Source organism: Erythranthe guttata, chromosome 13 (genome assembly GCF_056151865.1).
Source record: "Erythranthe guttata isolate IM_541 chromosome 13, IM_541, whole genome shotgun sequence".
Taxonomy (NCBI): Eukaryota; Viridiplantae; Streptophyta; class Magnoliopsida; order Lamiales; family Phrymaceae; genus Erythranthe; species Erythranthe guttata.
Window position 1 is genome coordinate 5,274,609 of NC_142545.1, and position 21,673 is coordinate 5,296,281.

A 21,673-nucleotide genomic window follows, 5' to 3' on the forward strand; every position below is an offset into this window, starting at 1 on the left:
ATTTTACCTGTTACTATCTGAGGGGGTTAATTGTAAGTTTTGAGTTATTTGTTGGAATATGACCGTTTTTTGCATCCCTATAAATAAGGTGGAATTTTCTCCTCTTTCACCCCTCTCTCCACTTCTCTCTATTGCTTCCATAGATTCTTCTAGCACATCCTCTCAAATCAGCGGGTTAAAATACAAAAAGGAGAAATGCAAGAGTTGTGGAAAGAAAACAACAATTATGATATCGGAGACGAGAAAAAATCCGGGAAGGCTCTTTTATTGTTGCCCCGAACACGGCTTCTCACATTGGTGTGAGCCATTTGAAGTTGGTTATAATTGCTCACATGGTGATACAATAGCTACTCCAAAGCATGATGACAGTGAGGTGACAAGTGCATCGACAAATCAAGTTCAATCGAAGAAGAATGGCAAGATTGAAGATGGATTAGTTCGTAGTTTGGTAGTGCTAAACCTAGCAATCCTAGCATTATACATGATATGTAAAATAATTGTACTACTATTTCTGCAATAAAATATTGTACCTTACTTTATGATATATCAAACATAAACTAGTATTTCAAATCAGCTCATAAGCACCATATGTTTAGTGAATAATTACATATCAAATCAGCCCAAAAAATAGCCTGTAAAAAAGACCACCAAAAAAGGCTACAAAAAAAACACAAAAAACAGTCCATGATGTTCTATGAAACATCCAAAAAACAAGCTACAAAACATCCAAAAGACAGTCTATAAATCTTCCAAAAAAACAGTCTATGATGTTCTACCTCTTGATGAAAGCCATAAATTTGTCAAAGTCAGTGGGATACCATTTTGCTGCCAGAAGTTTGTCAATATTATCAGATGTTGCACTTGAAGATGGTGCTGATGCAGTTGAAGATGGTGCTACAACATTGCCTTTTGAGACCACCTTAGCTGTTGCACTTGTCTTTTTTCTCTTCTTAGGTGCTTGAGCATAGGCTTGAGCAGTCACTTGGACATCATCATCAAATGCATCAGCATAGGCTTGAGCAGTCATTTGGGCATCATCATCAAATGCATGAGCAGAGGCTTGTGCAGAACTTTGAAATAAAGTAAAAAAGGTAAATATTAAAAAATTAAACAGAATACAGAACACACAAAATACATAATAAGAAAACCAAAATACATAATAACAAAATTAAAAAACAGAATACCTGGGACTTGGAACTAGCATTTGCTCTTTTTCTTCTAGTCAACACAGATGTTTCACCTTGTCTTTCTGGATTGCTAGAGGCTTGAAATTGTGTATTTTCCTAGAATATATATATGTATTTGCTTAGAAACATAGAAACAAATTGTAAGAACACATGAAGTAAAAATAATAAACTATACAACATACCCCATTAGCTGTGGCTGTGGCACCTCTCCTAGACTGACTTGGTCCTTTGCAGGTTCTAATGTTATGCCCCCAACCTTTGCATCTCTTGCATGTAACCACAGTTGATCTTTTCTGTGATTGGCCTTCTCCAGCCTCTTTTCTTCTATTTTTTTTAGGTCTCCCAGGCAACCTCCTATAAGTAGGAGGTTGCAGATCCTTTGGAGTGGCATCCAGGTGTTTTGGCCAGAAATCAGGGTGGTTAACAGGATTAATAAAATGACTATAAACTGTCATGTAAGTTTCCCTGGAAAAACACTTATCTGTATAATCCTCAAGCCTCTGCCTATTATGTTTGATTGCAACTATGGCATGTTTACAAGGCAGTCCAGACAAATCCCACTCTTCACAGTCACATCTCTTGTTTGATAAATTCACAACAAAATGATTTCTTTTGTCTTTAATTTGAAACTGATCATTTCCAGCAACTACAATCTCACACTTCCTAGACTCTTCAACTGCAATATTTAACCTCTCAACTACAGTTGGCATTAATTCATGTGTGGACTTCTGCCCTTTTGCAGCCCTATTTGTAAACCTTTTCATTAGTTTACACCTAAGACCATCCAACAAACTCAAGAAAGGCAGAGGTCTAAATTCTTCAATCCAATTATTAAAAGACTCTGAAATGTTATTAGTAACGTGGTCATTTTTAAGCCTTTTATCAAAGGCATACCTTGACCACTGCTCAGATGGAATAGCTAGCAACCACTTATATGCATTAAGGTTCAATTCTTTCATTTTATACATTGCAAAGTTAAATCCAGAGGGAGTATATGACGTGGCAGCTGACCAAAACCATTTCTTCAGTGCACCTCCAGCAAAATGAGTTCTGAAATTGGCACAAATGTGCCTAGCACACCTTCTGTTCATTACATTGGGGGCCATCTCTGAAATTGTCTCCACCAGTCCCTGACATAAAAACAAAAAATGCATTATGACATTATTTTGATCAAAAAACATAATTATAACAAAGACACTATGAAAGTTCTCAAATGACTTTACCTTCTGCCTATCAGTCATAAAAGTCCATGGCTTTCCATCAGAAAATCCTCCCAGCATGATTGTGAGATTATGAAAGAAGAAACTCCAACTGTCCCTATTCTCTGTCTCAACAATAGCAAATGTTATTGGATATAGGCCATTGTTGCCATCCAATGCTATTGCTGAAAGCAACACACCACCATATGGCCCTTTCAGATGGCATCCATCAAAGCCAATAAATGGATTACACCCACTTAAAAATCCATCTCTCAGTGCAGCAAGTCCCATGAAAAACCTCTTGAATGTAGGTGGCTTTTGTGGTCTTCCTAACCCATTTTCATCTTCAACATCTTCAATATCACATTGTAGTGTAACTACACTGCCTGGGTTGGTAGCAAGAACCACAGCACCATAATATGGTAGTTTTTCAAACAATTTTGCATGACTTCCTTGTATCTGATCTAGTGCAATACTTTTAGCCCTGTAAAACTGCATGTATTATGGCCTGACCCCATATTTTTTCACCTCATGCCTCATTGCCTTCAGGTTTGCATCAGGGTCTGATCTTAAGAGATCCATCAGCTTTGAGGCTAACCACTTGGCACTGACCTCATTATCAACAACCCCTCTGGTACATGTGTGCTCACATGGACAAACCTTAATTATATATGTTACATTATCAGGTAAAGTGGAGGCATGAAGTCTCCAAGCACAGTTTTCACCCCCACAATGTACTCTAACCCTCTGTTTTTCATTCTTATCTCTCACACAGTGAAAGCCTTCTTGAATGATGTAATCTTTCAACACTTGTCTAAATTGATACACATCAGTAAACACTTGACCTTTGTTTAACTTGATCTGTTCCCCAGGTTCAGGATTGAATATTGTATCCCCAAAATCCATGCCTCCTTGTAATGGATCATTATCCAGCTAATCATCAGACCAATTTGTATGCTCGCAATGATTATCTGACTCATATCCACTCAGTTCATCATCATCATCATTAGCTTCATCACTTGGCACTTCACTTCTATTATCATCTTCATCAATGTTGGCTTGGAAATCAGAATCAGAGTCATCATCAACTCTCTGATCTTTATCCTCAACTAACACATGGAAGCAATTATCCACACATAAGGCAAACATCGTTTTTACATCGAAGTTACAGTCCATGCTCAACCATTGAAACCCTTCAATATCCTCATTAATATATGTCATCTTTAACCCTTCAATACCCCCATTAATACTAGGAAATGATCTCCTAATGGCTAGACATAAGTCCTCATAACTATACTTGTCAGGATCAATATTATCAAATTTAACTTCACTTGATCGGTAGTGTAGAATAACAGAGCACAAATCTACCATCTGCAGTTCAAATACAAACACAAAAAACATATCAGATTCAAATACAAACATAAATCCAAACTTTTAGAAAATCCAAAAAAAGAAACTAGACACCATTTGCAATAATCCCCAAAATCATAAATTAATTCTTTGGAATCAGAAATTATAAACCAAAAATAAAAAATAAGACCAAAAAAAAAAATTAGAAATTCTAATCAGAATACCCTAATTTCCCTAACTTCTGTAATTTATCCTTCCCCTCACGAGAAGCAAAATACCATAATTTCTCTAATTTCCTTAATTCCCCTTCACCAAACTAATCAGAATACCCTAATTTCCCCTTCACGAATCAGATATAGTACCTTTTGAAACTCGAAAAAATAGAAAACAAAGAACCCAAAGATCAGAAAGTAGAAACAAGAAAAAGAAGAAATTTGAAACTAAAAATCAAAAACCCTAATTTTTTACCGAAATTTAAAACCCTAAAAAAGTTGAACAAAATATCCATACAAACCTTTGATTCTGGACGTAAACTTCGCGATTCGAACAATGATAGGTGATGATAACAATTTCTATCGTGATTAGGGCTTGTTCAGCCCTAATCTTCTCTAATATCTATGCGGTTTCCAAGTGAAGAGGGGAGTGAGGTAAATCGTGACAGATGAAAAAGATGAATGTGAGAAATAAAAGTCAAAAACGTTGTTAAAGTGAAAAGATCAGATATTGAAATATGTGGTGCAGATTAAAAACGTTGTTATTGTTAGGAACAAAAAGAAACGTGTTTTAACAATGTCAACGATTTAACAGAGGGTACAATAGACTATACACATTTTCAGCTTTTTTCTTTTATTTTTCACATATTTAACAGAAGGATATAATAGACATTTCACGTTTTCGGTTGAAAAAATTCGGTCAACCGTTAGTCAAGGGGGGTTTTCGTAATTACCAGAACGTGGGGGAGATTTTCGTTATTTAGGCTTACCTCAGGGGGTTTTGGTAATTTGCCCTAAAATAAAATAAAAAAAATAGAATATTTTTTATTTTTCTTTGAAAATGAAATAAAATAATAAAAATATCAAATATAAAACGAGAATTCAATGAAAAAAAATAAAAGGAAGCAAAAATGAGGATGAAAGAAGTGGGAATAATATAATGGAAGGGTAAATTACAACCACCCCTGGGTATGGTTAAATTACGAAAAACCCCTTCTTGTTTGGATAATTACATCTACCCCTCAACTATGAATCTTCTTACTCATTCACTCTTATGGTGTCAAATTCAACATAATCATCTAGATTCCGTGGAATGTGCTCTATTTTGTACTCGTTTTGTGTAAAAATACAGTTCCTGATGCACCACAATCTGATATATACAATAGGATCATCTTGCTTCAAATAGTGGAGCTCAAATGGGATAAAACGGGTACAAAAGTGATAATATTCCATATAATCAAGAAGATTTCACTAAATTTGAAACCGCACGGGTGGACGTGTAAAAAAATTTATAGTTGAGGGAGGTTATTGTAATTAGCCAGGAAGGGGGTTTTCGTAATTTTACCATATCTCAAGGGGCGGTTGTAATTTACCCTATAATGAAATGGCAATTTTAGGATTAAAAAGAAGGTGAAAGGAGTATGAGTTTATCTCTAAGAGTGAAATATAGATTGAGTCTCTCTCTATAGCTTTGTACAACGTGCATCTGGTGAAATACATCATGTGGTTTTAAACCGTAGATCTACACATAATAACACACACCCATGTGTATGTGTGCTTAGTGGATAGATATTTATATAGATCTACAGTTTAAAAGCACATGGTATATTTTTCATCGGGTGTAGGATCTCAAAAGCATCTCTCCATTAATAAAAGGTTTGAGAGGTTTTCCTAAAGAAAGGTTTGAGGGATTTTTCTGAAGAGGTTGTTTTAAATATCAATTATTGATATATTGTTGTATTATGTTTCATAATAATGATTTTTAATTTAAAAAAGAATTCACATGCCTCACACATACATGAAAAGTTAGTTGAAGTAGGGATGAGATTGAGTTAGTTTTTATCTAATAATCTGACTATATTTTTAGGTGGATAATAATTTTTTAACCGACCCATTTATAATGGGTTGGTTGGTGGTTTCTAATATTTTAAAAGTTGGTTGACCGGTAACGAACTATATTATTAAAATTTATAAAATAAATGTTGTGTTTTCTTAATTACTTTGAAATTTCTTAATTATATGTTTTGTCAAATTGCTATTAATTATTTTGAACTGATAAATGATGATTGCACAGTGGCATTACACATAATATGCATAGTTTTACTCTAAAATCTGATTTTTTTTAAGTGAACTAAGTGGCCGGTATCATTGATCAACCAATCCATTCATGAACCAAATATTTAGTTGTCTAGCATCAACCGACAAACAAATATTAGGTCGGCAACCGTTTTCAAAGTTGAGCAAAATTGATTCGTTGGATGGGTCGGTTTTTAGGTTGGTAATCAACCGAACCAACCAAGTTAAACCCATCGAATAAAAAATATTTTACCACTACACTAAATTAGAGATTATAAGAGTTGCTCATATTTGACATGGCTAGTGGTGGTGGGGCATAAAACGTGAGAGCATCCTGAAGCGTGAGAAGCCAAAACACCCACGTGCCGGGCACGTGCTATTTCTTGTCAAGATTCAGCTTCACTGAAGCTCCCTCAATATTAATTTTTCCAAACAAATGGCCTTCCTCTTGCCATCTCAGCATTTCCTTCATTTTTCCAACTCCAAATTTTCTCCATCCGCATAAATATATTCGCAAATAATAATAATAATATTAAAACATTAAATACAAGAAAAGTATCCAGAATTAAATCAAATTTGTTCAAATGGCTCAATTACTGTCACCAGTTTGCACAGATACACTGAAATTCCAAAACCCAGTACAGAATTTATTATGCCCAAGAAGCAGATTCAGCATGCTAGGGCGAACCAGTGTGAATTGGAGCAGCCATGGTGGAAGAAGGAAGGCTCTAATTGGTAGAATTAGGGTTGCGTCTCAGGACACTGCATCGTACGACGACGTTGCAGATGATTATTATGCTGTATTGGGTCTGGTAATTATTATTATTTTTTTTTTTACTTCTTTAATTGTGAAGATTGAAAAGAGATTGAATTTAGGCTCTTAGAATAAGTCTAAAAAGAAACATATAATTTAGGGTAATTTACAGCCACCCCTGAGGTAAGGTCGTATTACGAAAACAAATCCTCATGTTTGTGTAATTACATCGACTATGAATCTTTGTAACTGTCCACCTCTTATGGTGTCGAATTCAACATAATCTTCTATTTTCCGTGGAATATTCTCTAGTTTGTACCCGTTTTGTGCAAAAAATGTTGTTTCTGATGCACATCAATCTGATATTGACAAGCCAATAGACACATCTTATGATCATCTTGTTTCAAAATTTGGAGTTTGAATGGGATAAAACGGGTACAAACTGGAGAATATTCCACATAAACTAGAAGATTCCACTAAATTTGACACTGCAAGGAGTGGACGTGTAAGAAGATTCATAGTTGAGGGGTGTGGTTGTAATTACCCAAACAAGAAGAGTTTTTTTGTAATTTGAATTGCGTCGGGGGTGGCCGTAATTTACCCTATAATTTAATAACCAATCTCAATTGCAAAAGTACCTAATGAATATGATAATACATTTTTCTCACTTGACATTTTATTTACAATTTTTTATGTGGTATATTATAAATGTATATATGTATTGCCAGCTACCAGATGCCACACCGGAGCAGATAAAGAAAGCATATTACAGTTGCATGAAAGCTTGCCATCCAGATCTCAGTGGTGATGATCCCGAGACAACGAATTTCTGCATGTTCATAAACGAGATTTACGAGGTACGTTCGGTTCGAACGAACTTCTGTTTAAATATATATATTTCTTGCGAGTTTTCTGCGATAAAAGTGACCCTCTTTTTTATTCCATGTGTAGGTTCTGAGTGATCCTGTGCAGAGAATGGTTTACGATGAAATACATGGATATGCTTTGACTGCAATCAATCCTTTTTTCGACGATTCTAGCCCAAAGGATCATGTATTCGTAGACGAATTTAGCTGCATAGGTACAGTAGAATCTCGATAAATTAATAATCTCGCTTAAATAATAATTTCTTCCGGTCCAGACTCAGTATAAACATTCTAAATTATTAGTTCGATAATTTAATATTTCGCTAACTTAATGGTATTTTACTAATCCCGACTATATTAATTTATAGAGGTTTTTCAACTCAAGTTATTATCTCTGTTTTTTCATTCAATTTGGTGTCTTAGGTTGCAAGAATTGTGCCAACGTTTGCTCGAAGGTTTTCGACATCGAAGAAGACTTTGGACGAGCCAGAGCTTATAGCCAACCTGGCATCATTGACTCGGTTCAACAAGCAGTTGAGAGCTGGTAAGCTTGTTATGAATTTCCCGTTTTTGTTAACAAGTATACATATAACTTTAAAAAAACAAATAATCCACTCGGAAACGAGAAAATTCTGCTAGTAATCGATTCTTGAAATGTTTTATTTTTCAGCCCAGTCGATTGTATCCATTGGACTTCTGCTGCTCAGTTATCACTGCTCGAAGACGAAATGAGAAGAGTAGAGAGAGTGAATGTAAGAATACATAGGCGCAGATTTAAATTCTTCGACACCTTTTCTATGCATAAATATAGATTTAAAAAAAGAAATCGGTATTCAAGAGTTGTCTTGAGTTTGCATGTTTTATTGAACTGCTAATTTAACAAGGGAGGTACTGCTCGACAGGTGGCGTTGATGCTCTCAGGAATGGGGTCAGGTGGCGTAGATGTTTTTCGAATGGTTAGACTTTTGTTTTTTTTCCTTTCATTAATCATTAACATGGTTTACACCTTTAACATTTCTTTTATCTTTTTTTCTTTTTTTTTTTGTCAATTTAATATGGTTTACGACTTTATGTATTAATCCTATATTTACTCTTTCACTTATACAGGCGAGCATTCGATGGCAAAGGAGACAATCTAAAGTCTTGGTGAGAATCTTTATGTAGTAATCCTATTTACTCTAAGGCCCCGTTTGGTTGCCAAGATAAGCCATGATTAACTAAATAGTTGGACTTAATTTGATGTTTGGTATCCCCAATAAATTGTCGGGTCGACCCACCAAAATTATATAATCATGGCTTATCTTGTCTTATCTTGGCTTATCTTGCCTTCTAGTGAGTTCTTTTTGTTGGACGTCGGACGTCGCGAGCTCCAATAAAATAATTGGGTTTCATTTGATTATTTAATCTTATCTTGGCTAATCTTATCTTGCCAACCAAACGGGGCCTTACAATACGAGAAGTGCCCCCTCTTTTCTTTCACTGCACTCGTGATTTTTTTTTTCATGAGTTTGATATTAAGATTGTATATTGGCTACTATCGATAACATTGGGGTTTGGGGTTCCTGCAAATTGGATTGGATTTTGAACAGACTAAACCGAGAAACTAGATAGTGGTTTATTAGTTAATTTATTTATGTCCGTTTTATTGCAGGAACAAGCTAGAATGAGAATGGCGAAGCAGAAGGATTCAGACAAAACTCCAGCTTCTTGGAGCAACCTTTGGGGTAATGAAAAAGACTACGCAAATACAGGTAAGAATAAAAGATTAAATTTATTGTCAAGTTCGGGTTGTTTTTTCGATTTATTTACAAATGCTAGAAGTCTGATTTGGTTAATTTATTAACAATTTCCTTCTCTTTCCGGATTCATCTCTTACGTATCCTGATCATATTGCTTTAGTGGTGGAATATATAATAAAAGCTCAATGGTTTTGAGTCGATAATATCATGCAATTTAGTATTTGGACGAGATAAAGTGTAGCATATACAGTTAAACCTCTATAAATTAATACAGTCGGGACTAGGGAAATTCTATTAATTTAGCGAATTATTAAATTATCGAGTTAAAAATTTAACACGTTCTCACCGAGTCGGGACTGAGAGAACTATTATTTAATCGAGGTTATTAATTTATCGAGGTTCTAATATATATATATATATATATATATATATATATATATATATATATATATATATATATATATATATATATACACACACACACAGAGTTAAACCTCTATAAATTAATACAGTCGGGACTAGGGAAATTCTATTAATTTAGCGAATTATTAAATTATCAAGTTAATAATTTAACACGTTTTCACCGAGTCGGGAACGAGAGAGACTATTATTTAATCGAGGTTATTAATTTATCGACGTTCTACTGTAGTTCAATTTTGAGTTATCGACTATTCTTTTATTGAAGTTTTGAGGTATACATGTTTAGACTTGAGTTTACTTATGTGGGTGCGCAGAGGAACAAGTGAAAGAGAGGGCGGCGAAAGCTGCTGCAGCTGCACGTAGATGGAGAGAGTATTCTAGAAGGGGTGTCGACAAGCGTCCCACCTTCAAACTTCCGGAAGCTATTTCCAACAAGGATTAAAAATATTAATTTGTCGATGTACATACGTACAACCTTCCTTTGTATATCTAAATGCCGGTACATGTCCCCTTTCATTCATCGTATTTACATTTGTATATAACTTTGTAATATGCAGACAATTAGAAATGCAATTATATATGCTTCATTAATTTAGATAAGAAAGCTGCAAATTTGTTTGCAATTTTTTTCAAACCCGTGACATTGGTTCTGATACTCTATTTGTAGGATATTGAACACTATTAGATTAGCAGTGAATTGGTGGAATTAGAAAAAAGGCGAGTACCAAAAATGAAACGAAATGAATTATATGTAAAGACAACTTTAGATAATGTACGTACACATATGAAGAAATACGTATACAAATGGTTCATCTTCTGCTCTTCTTCTAGGTTAATTGCAAACACAAGTGTCGATTTGGACCAAGCGTTTTTTAACGTTATAAATATTTCATGATCGGACGCTGGAATAAGAAGCAACCGAATGAGCCCAAAACCTAAGATGATGTTTCAATTCCATTTCATTACCAAAAGCCGGGATTCTCCAATCCTTCATCGCTGGATTATTCGAGGAGTAATTCCATGCCTCCGAAAGATAAGGCCTAGAAACCGATTCAGATTCGGATTCGGATGCGGATTCATCCACGTTTTTTCCGAGTCTTTGCAGCCCTGGAATTATCGAAACCAATTTCGAATCCAATTTCTGATCATCACCTGCAGTAAAAACAAAACCCAGATCCATAAATCCTTTCAACTCCTCAAATTCGAGCTCCGACAAACTTTTGACGGCCCCACTTCTCCTTTTACTCCTCCTCCTCTTGTTCAACTGTCTATTTCTCGTGCTGGTCTCTGTGTCAAAAGCACCTTCCACCGTGTGGGAGAGAGAGATACAAGAACTGTCTGTATCGGTGAGATCCTGGAAACTGTCGACTTGCTTGCCGGATAGTATGGTCTGAAGGTGGGGCCCGGCGAGGAGGACTGACGTTGGCGACGGTGAATCGAAATACTCCGACGAGCAGTCTTTGATGCTCAGTAACTGGTCACTGCTGTGAGATTTTCTTATCAGGGTTGCGCTTCGATTCAGCTTTGATTGTATAAGATCTTCACCGACAACTAGACTTATTTTCATAGTGGATTTTTTCGCTGACAAAACTCCATGTTCAAACCAGTATGAATCCAAAAGATTCAACACTAGTGTTTCTTCAGCTGACATTCTTTTTTTTTTGGCTAGAAACTGATGAAATGAATTTACACAGTACACACACTACAGTGATTTGAATTCTGAGACTTATTACAAGCAGGAAACAAAAAAGAAAAAAAGAAAATTGACTTTTTTTAAAGATTATTGTTTGGTATGGAAAGATGGTGGAGAGTTTAGTGGATTATATACAGAGCATGAATTGGGGAGTGGGGGTGGGGGTGGGGTGGGGCCGGGCTTTACATTATTGACGCTCGCTCCATTTCTATATTGGAATAAATACGTGGCAGATCACATAGGTTAATAGACACGGTTATCTGTCACTAAATTTATTTACATGTTTTTCTTGTTGTGGTGGACCGGTGGTATTATTTTATTTTGCAGGCTTTGAACTTTATTTCAAAAAAATTGGAGGGATTATGATGTAGTTTACAACCCTGGCCCACATAATGGGGATGCAACGGCCGGTGCCTCCACTCTCGAGTATTTGCAGTGTGGAAATACGGTATAATTTCGATAAATTAATAATTTCGCTTAAATAATATTTTGTCCCGTTTTTCACTCGATAAAAACATATCAAATTATTAGTTCGATAATTTAATATTTTGCTAAATTAATAGAATTTTCTTAGCTCCGACTGTATTAATTTAAAGAAATTTAACTGTACAATTAATCCAGTGTGCTTAACAAAGATTTAGATTCGATATTGAAAATTGCAGTGGAATTTTTTTTTATCTAAATCATTTATATGGTATTTGCAAACAATTAGTTGAAAACTTAAGTTTGTTTGCAAACACTGCAGTTTCTAAATTAACAGATCCAAACTAACTTTTAGGATATTTGCAAACACCTCCAACTTTATACTTTTTAAATACAATTATTTCAAGTTTTACTCATAATTACTAGCACCTCATATATTGTACTTACATGTTAATGACTAACTAATTATGTAGTTATTATTATATTCCATTATGGTATTAGAAACTATAATTGGATTTGTTAAAATCTTTCTAGATAAATGTGATTTATATTTAACATATCTTTGATATTCATTCATGCTTCTTTAGTATTTAGGAATAAGATTGTCTTTTATTTTTAGTCATCACCTATGACCTTACAATGGAAGGATCATTGTTAATTTTATTAAATAATAATATTTAATTGTGGACTTCAAAAGAGTTTAGATGATAAGTTGCAAGTGTGAGAAAGTTTGGGACTTCTTTGATGGTGGTAGTATGCCCGAGGGCTTCATTGCTATTACTATAGTGCTATTCCCAAGGTGGATTTCCAGACTGCTTGGTCTGATTTTCGCTCGATTAGCTTATGCAATTTGACAAACAAGATTATCACTAAGATCCTTACGAGCAGATTAGCGCCTCATTTGCCCCATATACTTTCTCCATTTTAGAATGAGTTTGTTCAGGATCGCCTGATTAATTATAATATTTTATTTGCACAGGAGACGGTCCTCTCTATTTCGGCTCATTGTCGGAATCCAAACCTTACTCTTAAGCTGGACATGGCGTAGGCTTATTATAGGGTTCAATGGTGTTTCTTTTTTCGTGTGCTTGAGTTCATGGGGTTCCCGGTTGTTTCCGTTGATATGATTCGGCGATAGGTTTCCTCATGTCAGTTTTCTATGTTAATCAACGGATTGACGGGTTTATTTTGCTTCGACTCGGGGGCTCAGATAGGGGGACTCGCTCTCGCCGACTCTCTTTGTGTTTGCCGGTGTAATCTACGGAAGGAGAGAGGTTTCAGATATCTGAAGAGGACATCGATAAACTATTCGGATGTGTGATCAGTGTTGACAGAGTTCAAGCGTTGAGATAATTGGCGGATGTAGTCCAATTTATTGGGGAGGTTTAAGAATATTAATTTTCTTTTATTTTTCTTGAACGACCAACACAATAATATTGCAGTCTAACACATTAATATTACTGTGTAACAAAATAATTTTATAAACAACGTAATATTGTTGTGTAACAAAATAATCTTACTATTAAAACAATAATATTATATTGAAACAATAATATTATTACTGTGTGACAACAAAAAAAAGTATTTTTTTCCGAAAAAAAGAGTCCAATGCTATAAATAAACATCAGAAAAAAAACTATTTAAAAAAAAAGAGAAAAATTTAAAATAAATTTAAAAATAAATACAACACGGGAGACTATTAGTGGTAAATGGCGATGGCGGAAAAGAAATTTTAAAAAAAAAGAAGAAAAAATATATGTAAGCTATTCATGTATCAAGTTATCTAGAAATTAGATTTTCTTCCAAAGATTTTTCTCAAATATTTTCACTCTAATAAAAATAAAAAAAAATCTATCAACCGTAATTTAGTGAGAATTTTTTAAGAGAAAATAGTTTTTTTCACAATTTTTTTAGATTTCTATCTTTTCGCTTTTTTTACGCTCGAAATTATATTTGGGTGGAAGAAAATAATAATTTAATTTGTTATTTTCCCCCTGCAAATAAAAAAACCAATTAAAATTAAAATTACCCTAATTAAATTTTAAATATTCAATTTACGGTGCATTGTAAATTATTTATTGGTTTGACATGAAAGATGAAGCAAAAATATTTTCTCTCCTTTTCTTTTTTGGATTTTATTCTGAATTTTTTTTTCGGTTGGGTACATTGTTTCATCTTTAATCAAGGCCATTTTTTTTCATTTCATGTAACTCAACAATAAAAAAATGAAATAAGGGGCAGTGTGTTTTGTAAACTAAAACATAGAGGGGTATTTGGTAAATTTTTTATCGGGGGGCTTTTTGCTTCTTCGAAATAACACGGGAGGTTTGTGCTAATAGCTCTATTAACTCAATTGGAAACTACACAATGATAGAACTAAAACTAAATGATACACGATCGTCCAATATTAGTCCAAAACAATTGTTTTCATGCTTTGCATGTCTTTGTCAAACCAATGGCTAGGAAATCGTTTCCCTTAATTAAAATCGAAACGCTATATTGAAAGCATGATTTGCACATGCTTTATATAATTTAGTGTAGAGTAGTTTTGATTAACGCGTTGGCACACACCTAATTATTTTATTTGAACTAATATAGAAAAAAGTTAAGTCAAAATTCATACTTGGTATTAGAAAATTACAAAGATGAAGAACAAGTGGTCACGTGTGAAACCTGCATGTTAAATACCCATGATTGATAATAAATTGATGAGATGTTAAGAACACGCGGGTCACGCCATTATAAAAAGTCAATGTATTAGTATTCATTGGGCAAATTGACTATTACGACAAAGTCTATATATAAAAATAGGGATTATTTTGTAGACCCCTCATTTCCAAATTATATAGAACTAACTACTAGTGGATTACACTCTAGGGGAAATCCCCCTCATTTTGAAAATATTTTGACACACTCCCCTAGGCTACCCTGAAGTTCCTATAATACCCTTCTAAAATCAGTTTTAAACCCTAGCCATTCACGGTCTCTCTCTTCTTCACCCAGATTGAAAATCCCACCTCCACAAACCTCCCACCGGCGAAATTGCTTCCCGGAGCCATAACTCTCTCTCCGGTGGTCGGAATTCGATGGTTTAACTACCGTTGGATTCCTCTCGTCGAGCTCTTTCTTTTGGTGGTGATTTCATTCAGTTTCGAGCGCTGATCTGTTTCTGCAATTTTTTTCATTCGAGGACGGTGGTCTTGCCGGAGTTTTATTTTGTTTTCCACCCGTCGAAATTTGAGGGGTCACCCACTGTTGGATTCCTCTCGTCGGGATCTATATTTAGATGGTAATTTCGTTTATTTTTATATTTTCAGATTTATTTCTATATTTTTTTGCATTTGTGGGCGCGCGGAAGTGTGGGTGGTTATTAGCAGCGTCTAGGGTTTTGGTAGGAGGCGAGGGGGTGAGAAGTCACTGTCTGTTTGATTTAAAATTTATAGCATTTCCCAGCAATAACCTCTCTCTCTATCTCTCGATCTCTTAGTGTTTGTTGATTTTTGAGTGTTTTGATGTTTTTCTTCAAATTTTGTTGATTTGCACTAAAGTAATTTCTTTTTGTTTTGATTTTGCAATTGCAGCTTAATGAAAGCCATTGATCCTTTCCTTGAAGGTGTCAAATTTTTTTTTTTGAAGTTACATTTGATTTGTTCAACATACTGTATATTACATTACTATAGTAACATGTAGTTACATATGCGTATATTTGTGTATTTTCGATTTGTATTTTATTGGTTCTGATGTGATTTATAATAAAAATATTGAAATTTGTAAAATTTTTGTTGGAGTTTTATGAATTTATTTTGTATAAGTCAGTATTCGTGTGTGTATACAATTGATTGACTAAAAACATGGGGGAAAAAACGAACATAACTATGAATTACTATAGGTACTATAGTTACATGTAGTTATTTTCAGTACGGTAAACATATTGTTTTGAAAATTAAAAAAGAAAAATTAAATTTTTTTTTTTTTAATTTAAAAAAAAATTAAAAAATTAAAAAAATAAATATATATATATATATATATATATATATATATATATATATATATATATATATATATATATATATTTAACAAACAGGTTTATAATAAAAAAAAAATAATAATAATAAATAAATCAGCGAAATGATAAATGCAGGACCATATATGCTGATGCAGTTTGGCCGAAAATTGCATATAAGGGTAGTATAGTACTTTCGCTTCTCCAGAGGGTATGTCAAAGGATGATTTGGGCTTAGGTTTATCCCTAATTTATTTGGTGGCTAGGGGTATGTAAAATAACCCCATAAAAATAATATACAATGGTGTACTCTATAAAATTGAGTCTATTTATAAGTTGTTATAAAGTCTCTAAAACAAATCTCAAATTAAAAAAAAAAAAAAATAGAGATCCGGTGAGAGTCTCTAAATTTGAACACCAGACCCCACCTCACCCCACACACACATACATACACACACCAAATGATGCTAGGTTCGCCCCTGTCTCCATATATCTTGTTTTACAGACTCGTTTAGAGATCGACTTTTACGACAAAGTCTCTATATAAAAATAATATGCAATGATGGGCTCTATGAAAGTTAGGATATTTATAGGGTTTTTTGCAAAAATTACCCCTGTGAAATCTCTAATTGCCGAAAACACCCCTATGTTAAAAAAATTAGCAAGAACTCCCCTACGAAAGTTAATCAAATCCAAAAAGGCCCCTGACAGGTTATCGTGCGCTCCACTCGCCGTATGTGCGTCTGGGGGTGTGTTTTTTGACCTGAAATGACCTAAATATCCTTCATATTAGAAGTCTTAAAAATTACAGACTTACCCTAAAATTTTAAGCACCAAATTGAAGTTTTCAAAATTTTCAATTCAGTCCTTATTTTCAAAAGGCCATCTTTCTACACCCATTTTCTGAGTTTCTCCAGTAAAAAAATCAATCGAATCCAGATTCTCAAGCTCAGTTTTGTTGCAAATCCAGAAAAATTAAAAGGTAAGAAGACAAGGGGTCGATAGCAGAGCTTAAGCCCCATTTTCCATGTAAAAAATTGGAAGAAAAAATTTTGATTTTAACCTTCAACTTCATCATTCTTGGTAGGGGTGGGCATTCGGGTCGGGTTATTCGGGTATAACCCGACCCGGTCGGGTATTACCCGACCGGATCGGGTAATTTTTGACGTAACCGGGTTTTTCCCGGGTTCGGGTACCCGGTGCTCTCAAACCGGGTCGGGTCCGGGTATTAGAAATTCTACCCGGGTACCCGACCGGGTACCCGGTTAAAAAAAAAAAAAAAAAAAAAAGAATTTTTTTATATATGTATATGTCTGTAAACAGACTATGTATATAGATATGTATATGTTTGTATGTATATATATGTATATGTCTGTATGTATATGTTTGTATGTATATATATATATATATATATATATATATATATATATATATATATATATATATATATATATATATATATATATATATATATATATATATATAATATATATGTATGTCTGTAACTGTAATACAGACTATGTATATAGATATGTATATGTTGTATATATATATATATATATATATATATATATATATATATATATATATATATATATATATATATATATATATATATATATATATATATATATATATGTCTGATTATATATGTATATTTTATGTAAATTTAGTTACTGTTTGTTTGATATTATTTTTTTTTTTTTTTGTGATTAATTGTTTTTGTGTAATAAATTTAGTAATTCTTTTGTTTTTATGAATCTGTGTATATAACAATATGTTTTACTTCCGTATTTGTAATCCAAGACTCCAAGTAAAGAAACATCTAATATATATTTGATATTTTATGAAGTTTGATGTCACATTTCGAATTGGAAGTAATAAATAATTATTAGGAAAAAAAATTAATAATAAAAAAAAAAAAAAAAAAAAAAAAAGAGGAAAATAGCAAAACCCGAACCCGACCCGAAATAACCGGGTACCCGGTTATCTCGGGTCGGGTTCGGGTAATGTTTTTTTTGCAAAAAACCCGAATAACCCGACTCGACCCGAATGCCCACCCCTAATTCTTGGTAACCCAAAACTTGAAATTCACCATTCTCGATAACCCAAAGTTCAATGGAGAAGAATGTGTTTCAAGAGGTGGTGGTGCGGCGGCGGATGTGGTGGTGCGGTGGCGGATGTGGTGGCGCGGCAGCGGAAGTGGTATAAAAAGTTGGGTGGGTTGGGTTGAGGGGTTGGGTGATGGGAAGATGATATAGTCCATTTTCTTTTTCCTTTTTTATTTTATTTTTTTTATATTAATTTTATATTTTCTTTTATTTTGTTTTATTAAAATTAAAATATTATTAAAAACTACTAGGGATATTAGAGTCATTTGACGTAAGTCAATAACTAATTTTAAAATAAGGGGCTATGTGTTTTTTAAAATAAAATATAGGGGGGTTTTTGTTATTTTTTTTAACACAAGGACTTTTTCAACAATTAGAAATAACACAGGGATCTTTGCTATTAGCTCGATATTTATAAATTGTTATACAATCTCTAAAACCAATCCCAAATTAAAAAAAAAAACCAAAAAAGTAAAAAAATAAAAAAATAAAAAAAAAACCAAATTAGAGATCCGGTGAAAGTCTCTAAATTTGAAAGCTTTCGAAAGTCTCCATTATAATTTTTTCGCTGAAGTCCCTAAAAGAATATCACATCAAACCATGTGGGGATAATTATGCAGAACTTCTAACTACTAATAGATTGAATAATATTTATTAATAAATCTGAATATAAAAGTTGTTATCTTCATTACGAGTTAAAACTTCTAATAATAAAAATATGTTACTTGCAAAATATTTCCTCACCTTACAAATGAATTATATAATTTATCATAATTTCTTTTAATCACTTTATATTTATTATTACAAATAAATGTAAAACTTGTTATCTTTATTACGAATTATTTGCAAAACAAATCTCACCTTACAAATTAATTATTATTTACCGTATCTTGATTAACTTGAGTTTTTGTTAGGTTTGTGTATATTATTTTATTGATAATTGCATGAGTGTATGATACAAGTCTTTGTATATGTTGTTGCTATGATAATTTTATGGTACCTTATCCTATAATTATTCTATGATTTTATTTGTTGTTAAAAGGTATTATGTGTGTAAATTATTTATGATGAATTTCATTGTCATTGTTCTTTTATGCGTTAACCCAAGTCAATAGTGTTGAGATATATGTATAGTTATGGCTTCTTCTTCAAGGCAAAAATAAATCCGCAGTCAAAGAGCTCGCATAAGATATGTTGCAATGAGTGTTCAAGATAGAGAGGAATTGAATTATAGGAAAATGAAGAATTATGCACGTCGAGCATGGCGTAATATAAATGAGTCATCCGATCTTACCCATGCTCGTACTTTGAATGAGTCATTTGATATGGCCAACTCATGTGGTCCAATTCATGATGGTGATGATGCATATGAGGAAGTATCAACTGCCGCGTGTTTGTCGACAGGAAGAGCAAACACAAAGTAAGTCAAGGCTTCCTAAATTTAGCTCTTCAAAACTACATATTATTTCTATTTTTTGTTATTAAAATCTTGCCTATATGAATCCTCATTGCAGATGTACTAGAAATGGTGCAACAAAAAACAATATTCAAAGGGTTGCAAATCGTTTTAAAATAATGTAAGATATTGCGAAAATACCTTGGATGGGGGCTTTTGTTGTTCTAATGGCAAAATTTCTTTGGTGGACCCCACTGTTTGTTCGATGTTATATTCCTTATTTACAAGCCAGTCATAAATTGCGTGCCGATTTAGAAGATGATCTCGAACGTATAATAATGCATTTCTATTCACTTCCATGGGAATTAAAGCCGATCTGCGGTTACGTTATGCTATAGATGGAATTTATCCTTTAAAAGTTATAAGTCAAGTCATTATGATACCCATTCATGGTTTACATAATACAAAAGACATGCTCCGGCTATTTTTCCTCGACACATTTGAAGACTTGGATCCTGAAGTACCTCAATCAAAACAATTACGGGTTGATATTATGGATCTTCAAATTGCGGCTCTCTCAAAAATTCATATTCTATATTCTTTAAAAGTCTTCAGACTTGGAACGACCTCCGAGATGCGGATATTTTTATTAGATCAGATAGCAAACAAGATCAGAGAACCTATAATTTATAGACGGCCCATGAAGTGGTTGTAGTGTGAAACGATTCTGATAGTGTTTCCATTGAATGTGAATGAGATATTCGTGTATGCACTGATGGTGGCCACAACCATAAGGTGAAATATCTTCATGGCTGTTATGATCCGTGATTAGTGTTCGTTTTGCACGATGTTTACTTATCGAATCTTCGAGATTTGGTCTTCGTTCGTTCGAGTTTTCGGCTTTATTTGTATATATTATGTCTTTCTTGTTTTATTTTAGTTTTCGGTCAACATAAGCTATTTTTGCTAATTCGAAACGATTTTGGAACTGAAGCCAACAATCAAAACAAACATATGCAAAAGTGCATTCTAGCGGGTTGTCGTAGCATAACTCTCGTATAGATCTTCGATTATGCTGATTCAAGTGGGATTAGAAAGCCAACTGTCAGGTCTACAAATTTGGTGAAATCCCTACTTTCAATTTTACAATGAAAGAGGGTCAAAATAGTATTTGAAGTTGACGTAAATTCCATATTGCGATCCGACACTCCTTGATCGCGATCTGGGGCCAAATTACAGAAGGTGAAAAGTCAGGAACCCAGATTGCGATCCACAAATCTCGGTTCGCGATTTGGAGTCAATTTACAGAGAGCAACCAAATCTTCAAGGACCTAGATCGCGATCTGGACTTGTTGGATCGCGATCTGCTAAGGCGGTGCACAGTTCTAGATCGCGATTTGGGCGCAAAAATTGAGGCAAGATATGTTGTTAACTTGGGTTTTTACTGTAAATAGAAGGTCCATTTTCATTTGCAAGGTCTTCTAAACAATTCTTCGATTTTTTTTATTTTCTCTTCGGTTTTCGCTAGTTCTTCCCGGGAAGCTTTGACGAGGGTTTCGACTTCGATTTTTTATATGCTCTTTCTTTACGTTTAGTTTATGATTTCTCATGTTCTTCATTTTGCTGTTATGTTGAGTATTTTCGTTTAGGGAAATGAAACCTTATATATATTAATTTTGATTTCCAGATCTGTTATCTATTTATTGATCTTCGATTTTGTTAATGTATTCTTGTTCTTAATGATTTTTGATTGTTTGACCAATAGTTTAATTGATTGTAAATGGAATGAACTCGAGAGATGACTTCTTGTTTGATTTAGCAAAACATAAGCTTGGGGTTGTAATTTTGGGATGATTTTCTCAGCTTTAGGTATCCCTTAAGGACTTGGCATAAATGCTCTCTTTAAAGCAGGTTCTGAATGGAGTCGTCGGATATGTGGGTAGACTCTAACTACACTGGAGACGGGGTTAGGCATGTTAGTGTCTGAGCTAGCGAATATATATTTGATATTAAATTTGGATTTTGGAGATCATTATCGTAGTACATAGGTGTGTTTGACCCTAGAAGCCATTACACGTCGGAATTTCCCACTTGTTCTGGCGAATCGTTGTTTTTCTTATTGCATGCCTTTAGCTTCAAGGTAAGAATGCAACTGATCCTACCGATGTTATTTCGGCTGAAGCAGTTTTAGAAATGGAAGAAAATTGTACAAATCATAATAAGTTACTTCTAATATAACTAGAC

The 21,673-nt window shown here is 33.8% G+C and overlaps 3 protein-coding genes across 3 annotated transcripts; 1 reads left to right on the forward strand and 2 right to left on the reverse strand.

Annotated features, from left to right (window-relative positions):
• Positions 1-772: 772 nt before the first annotated feature.
• LOC148765750 (uncharacterized) lies at positions 773-3,292 on the reverse strand. Its single transcript, XM_088812328.1, has 6 exons — positions 2,915-3,292; positions 2,411-2,845; positions 2,082-2,317; positions 1,370-1,961; positions 1,192-1,283; positions 773-1,070 (listed from the first exon to the last, which is right to left on the reverse strand). The coding sequence occupies exons 1-6, from the start codon at positions 3,290-3,292 to the stop codon at positions 773-775; spliced, it is 2,031 nt and encodes a 676-aa protein (XP_088668454.1).
• A 3,166-nt stretch (positions 3,293-6,458) lies between these two features.
• On the forward strand, positions 6,459-10,407 carry LOC105958083 (DNAJ heat shock N-terminal domain-containing protein). Its single transcript, XM_012982086.2, has 9 exons — positions 6,459-6,836; positions 7,507-7,635; positions 7,730-7,859; positions 8,068-8,188; positions 8,315-8,396; positions 8,547-8,600; positions 8,752-8,790; positions 9,296-9,395; positions 10,118-10,407. The coding sequence occupies exons 1-9, from the start codon at positions 6,609-6,611 to the stop codon at positions 10,243-10,245; spliced, it is 1,011 nt and encodes a 336-aa protein (XP_012837540.1). The 5' UTR covers positions 6,459-6,608; the 3' UTR covers positions 10,246-10,407.
• Positions 10,408-10,534: 127 nt separating this feature from the next.
• LOC105958074 (uncharacterized) lies at positions 10,535-11,710 on the reverse strand. The gene has a single exon (XM_012982077.2). It carries the CDS (start codon positions 11,452-11,454, stop codon positions 10,693-10,695), a length of 762 nt encoding a protein of 253 aa, XP_012837531.1. The 5' UTR covers positions 11,455-11,710; the 3' UTR covers positions 10,535-10,692.
• Between the last annotated feature and the right edge of the window lie 9,963 nt (positions 11,711-21,673).

Excerpts from the sequence above, each read along its gene's own strand:
- LOC148765750 (XM_088812328.1), bottom strand. The coding sequence starts at position 3,292 with ATGGATTTTGGGGATACAATATTCAATCCTGAACCTGGGGAACAGATC. Across the intron at positions 2,846-2,914 it reads TGAAGGCAATGAGGCATGAG|ATACAAGGAAGTCATGCAAA; the intron begins GTGAAAAAATAT and ends GCACTAGATCAG. Across the intron at positions 1,071-1,191 it reads AGAGCAAATGCTAGTTCCAA|TTCTGCACAAGCCTCTGCTC; the intron begins GTCCCAGGTATT and ends TTTATTTCAAAG.
- LOC105958083 (XM_012982086.2), top strand. The coding sequence starts at position 6,609 with ATGGCTCAATTACTGTCACCAGTTTGCACAGATACACTGAAATTCCAA. Across the intron at positions 8,601-8,751 it reads GCGTAGATGTTTTTCGAATG|GCGAGCATTCGATGGCAAAG; the intron begins GTTAGACTTTTG and ends TCACTTATACAG. Across the intron at positions 8,791-9,295 it reads GGAGACAATCTAAAGTCTTG|GAACAAGCTAGAATGAGAAT; the intron begins GTGAGAATCTTT and ends GTTTTATTGCAG.
- LOC105958074 (XM_012982077.2), bottom strand. The coding sequence starts at position 11,454 with ATGTCAGCTGAAGAAACACTAGTGTTGAATCTTTTGGATTCATACTGG.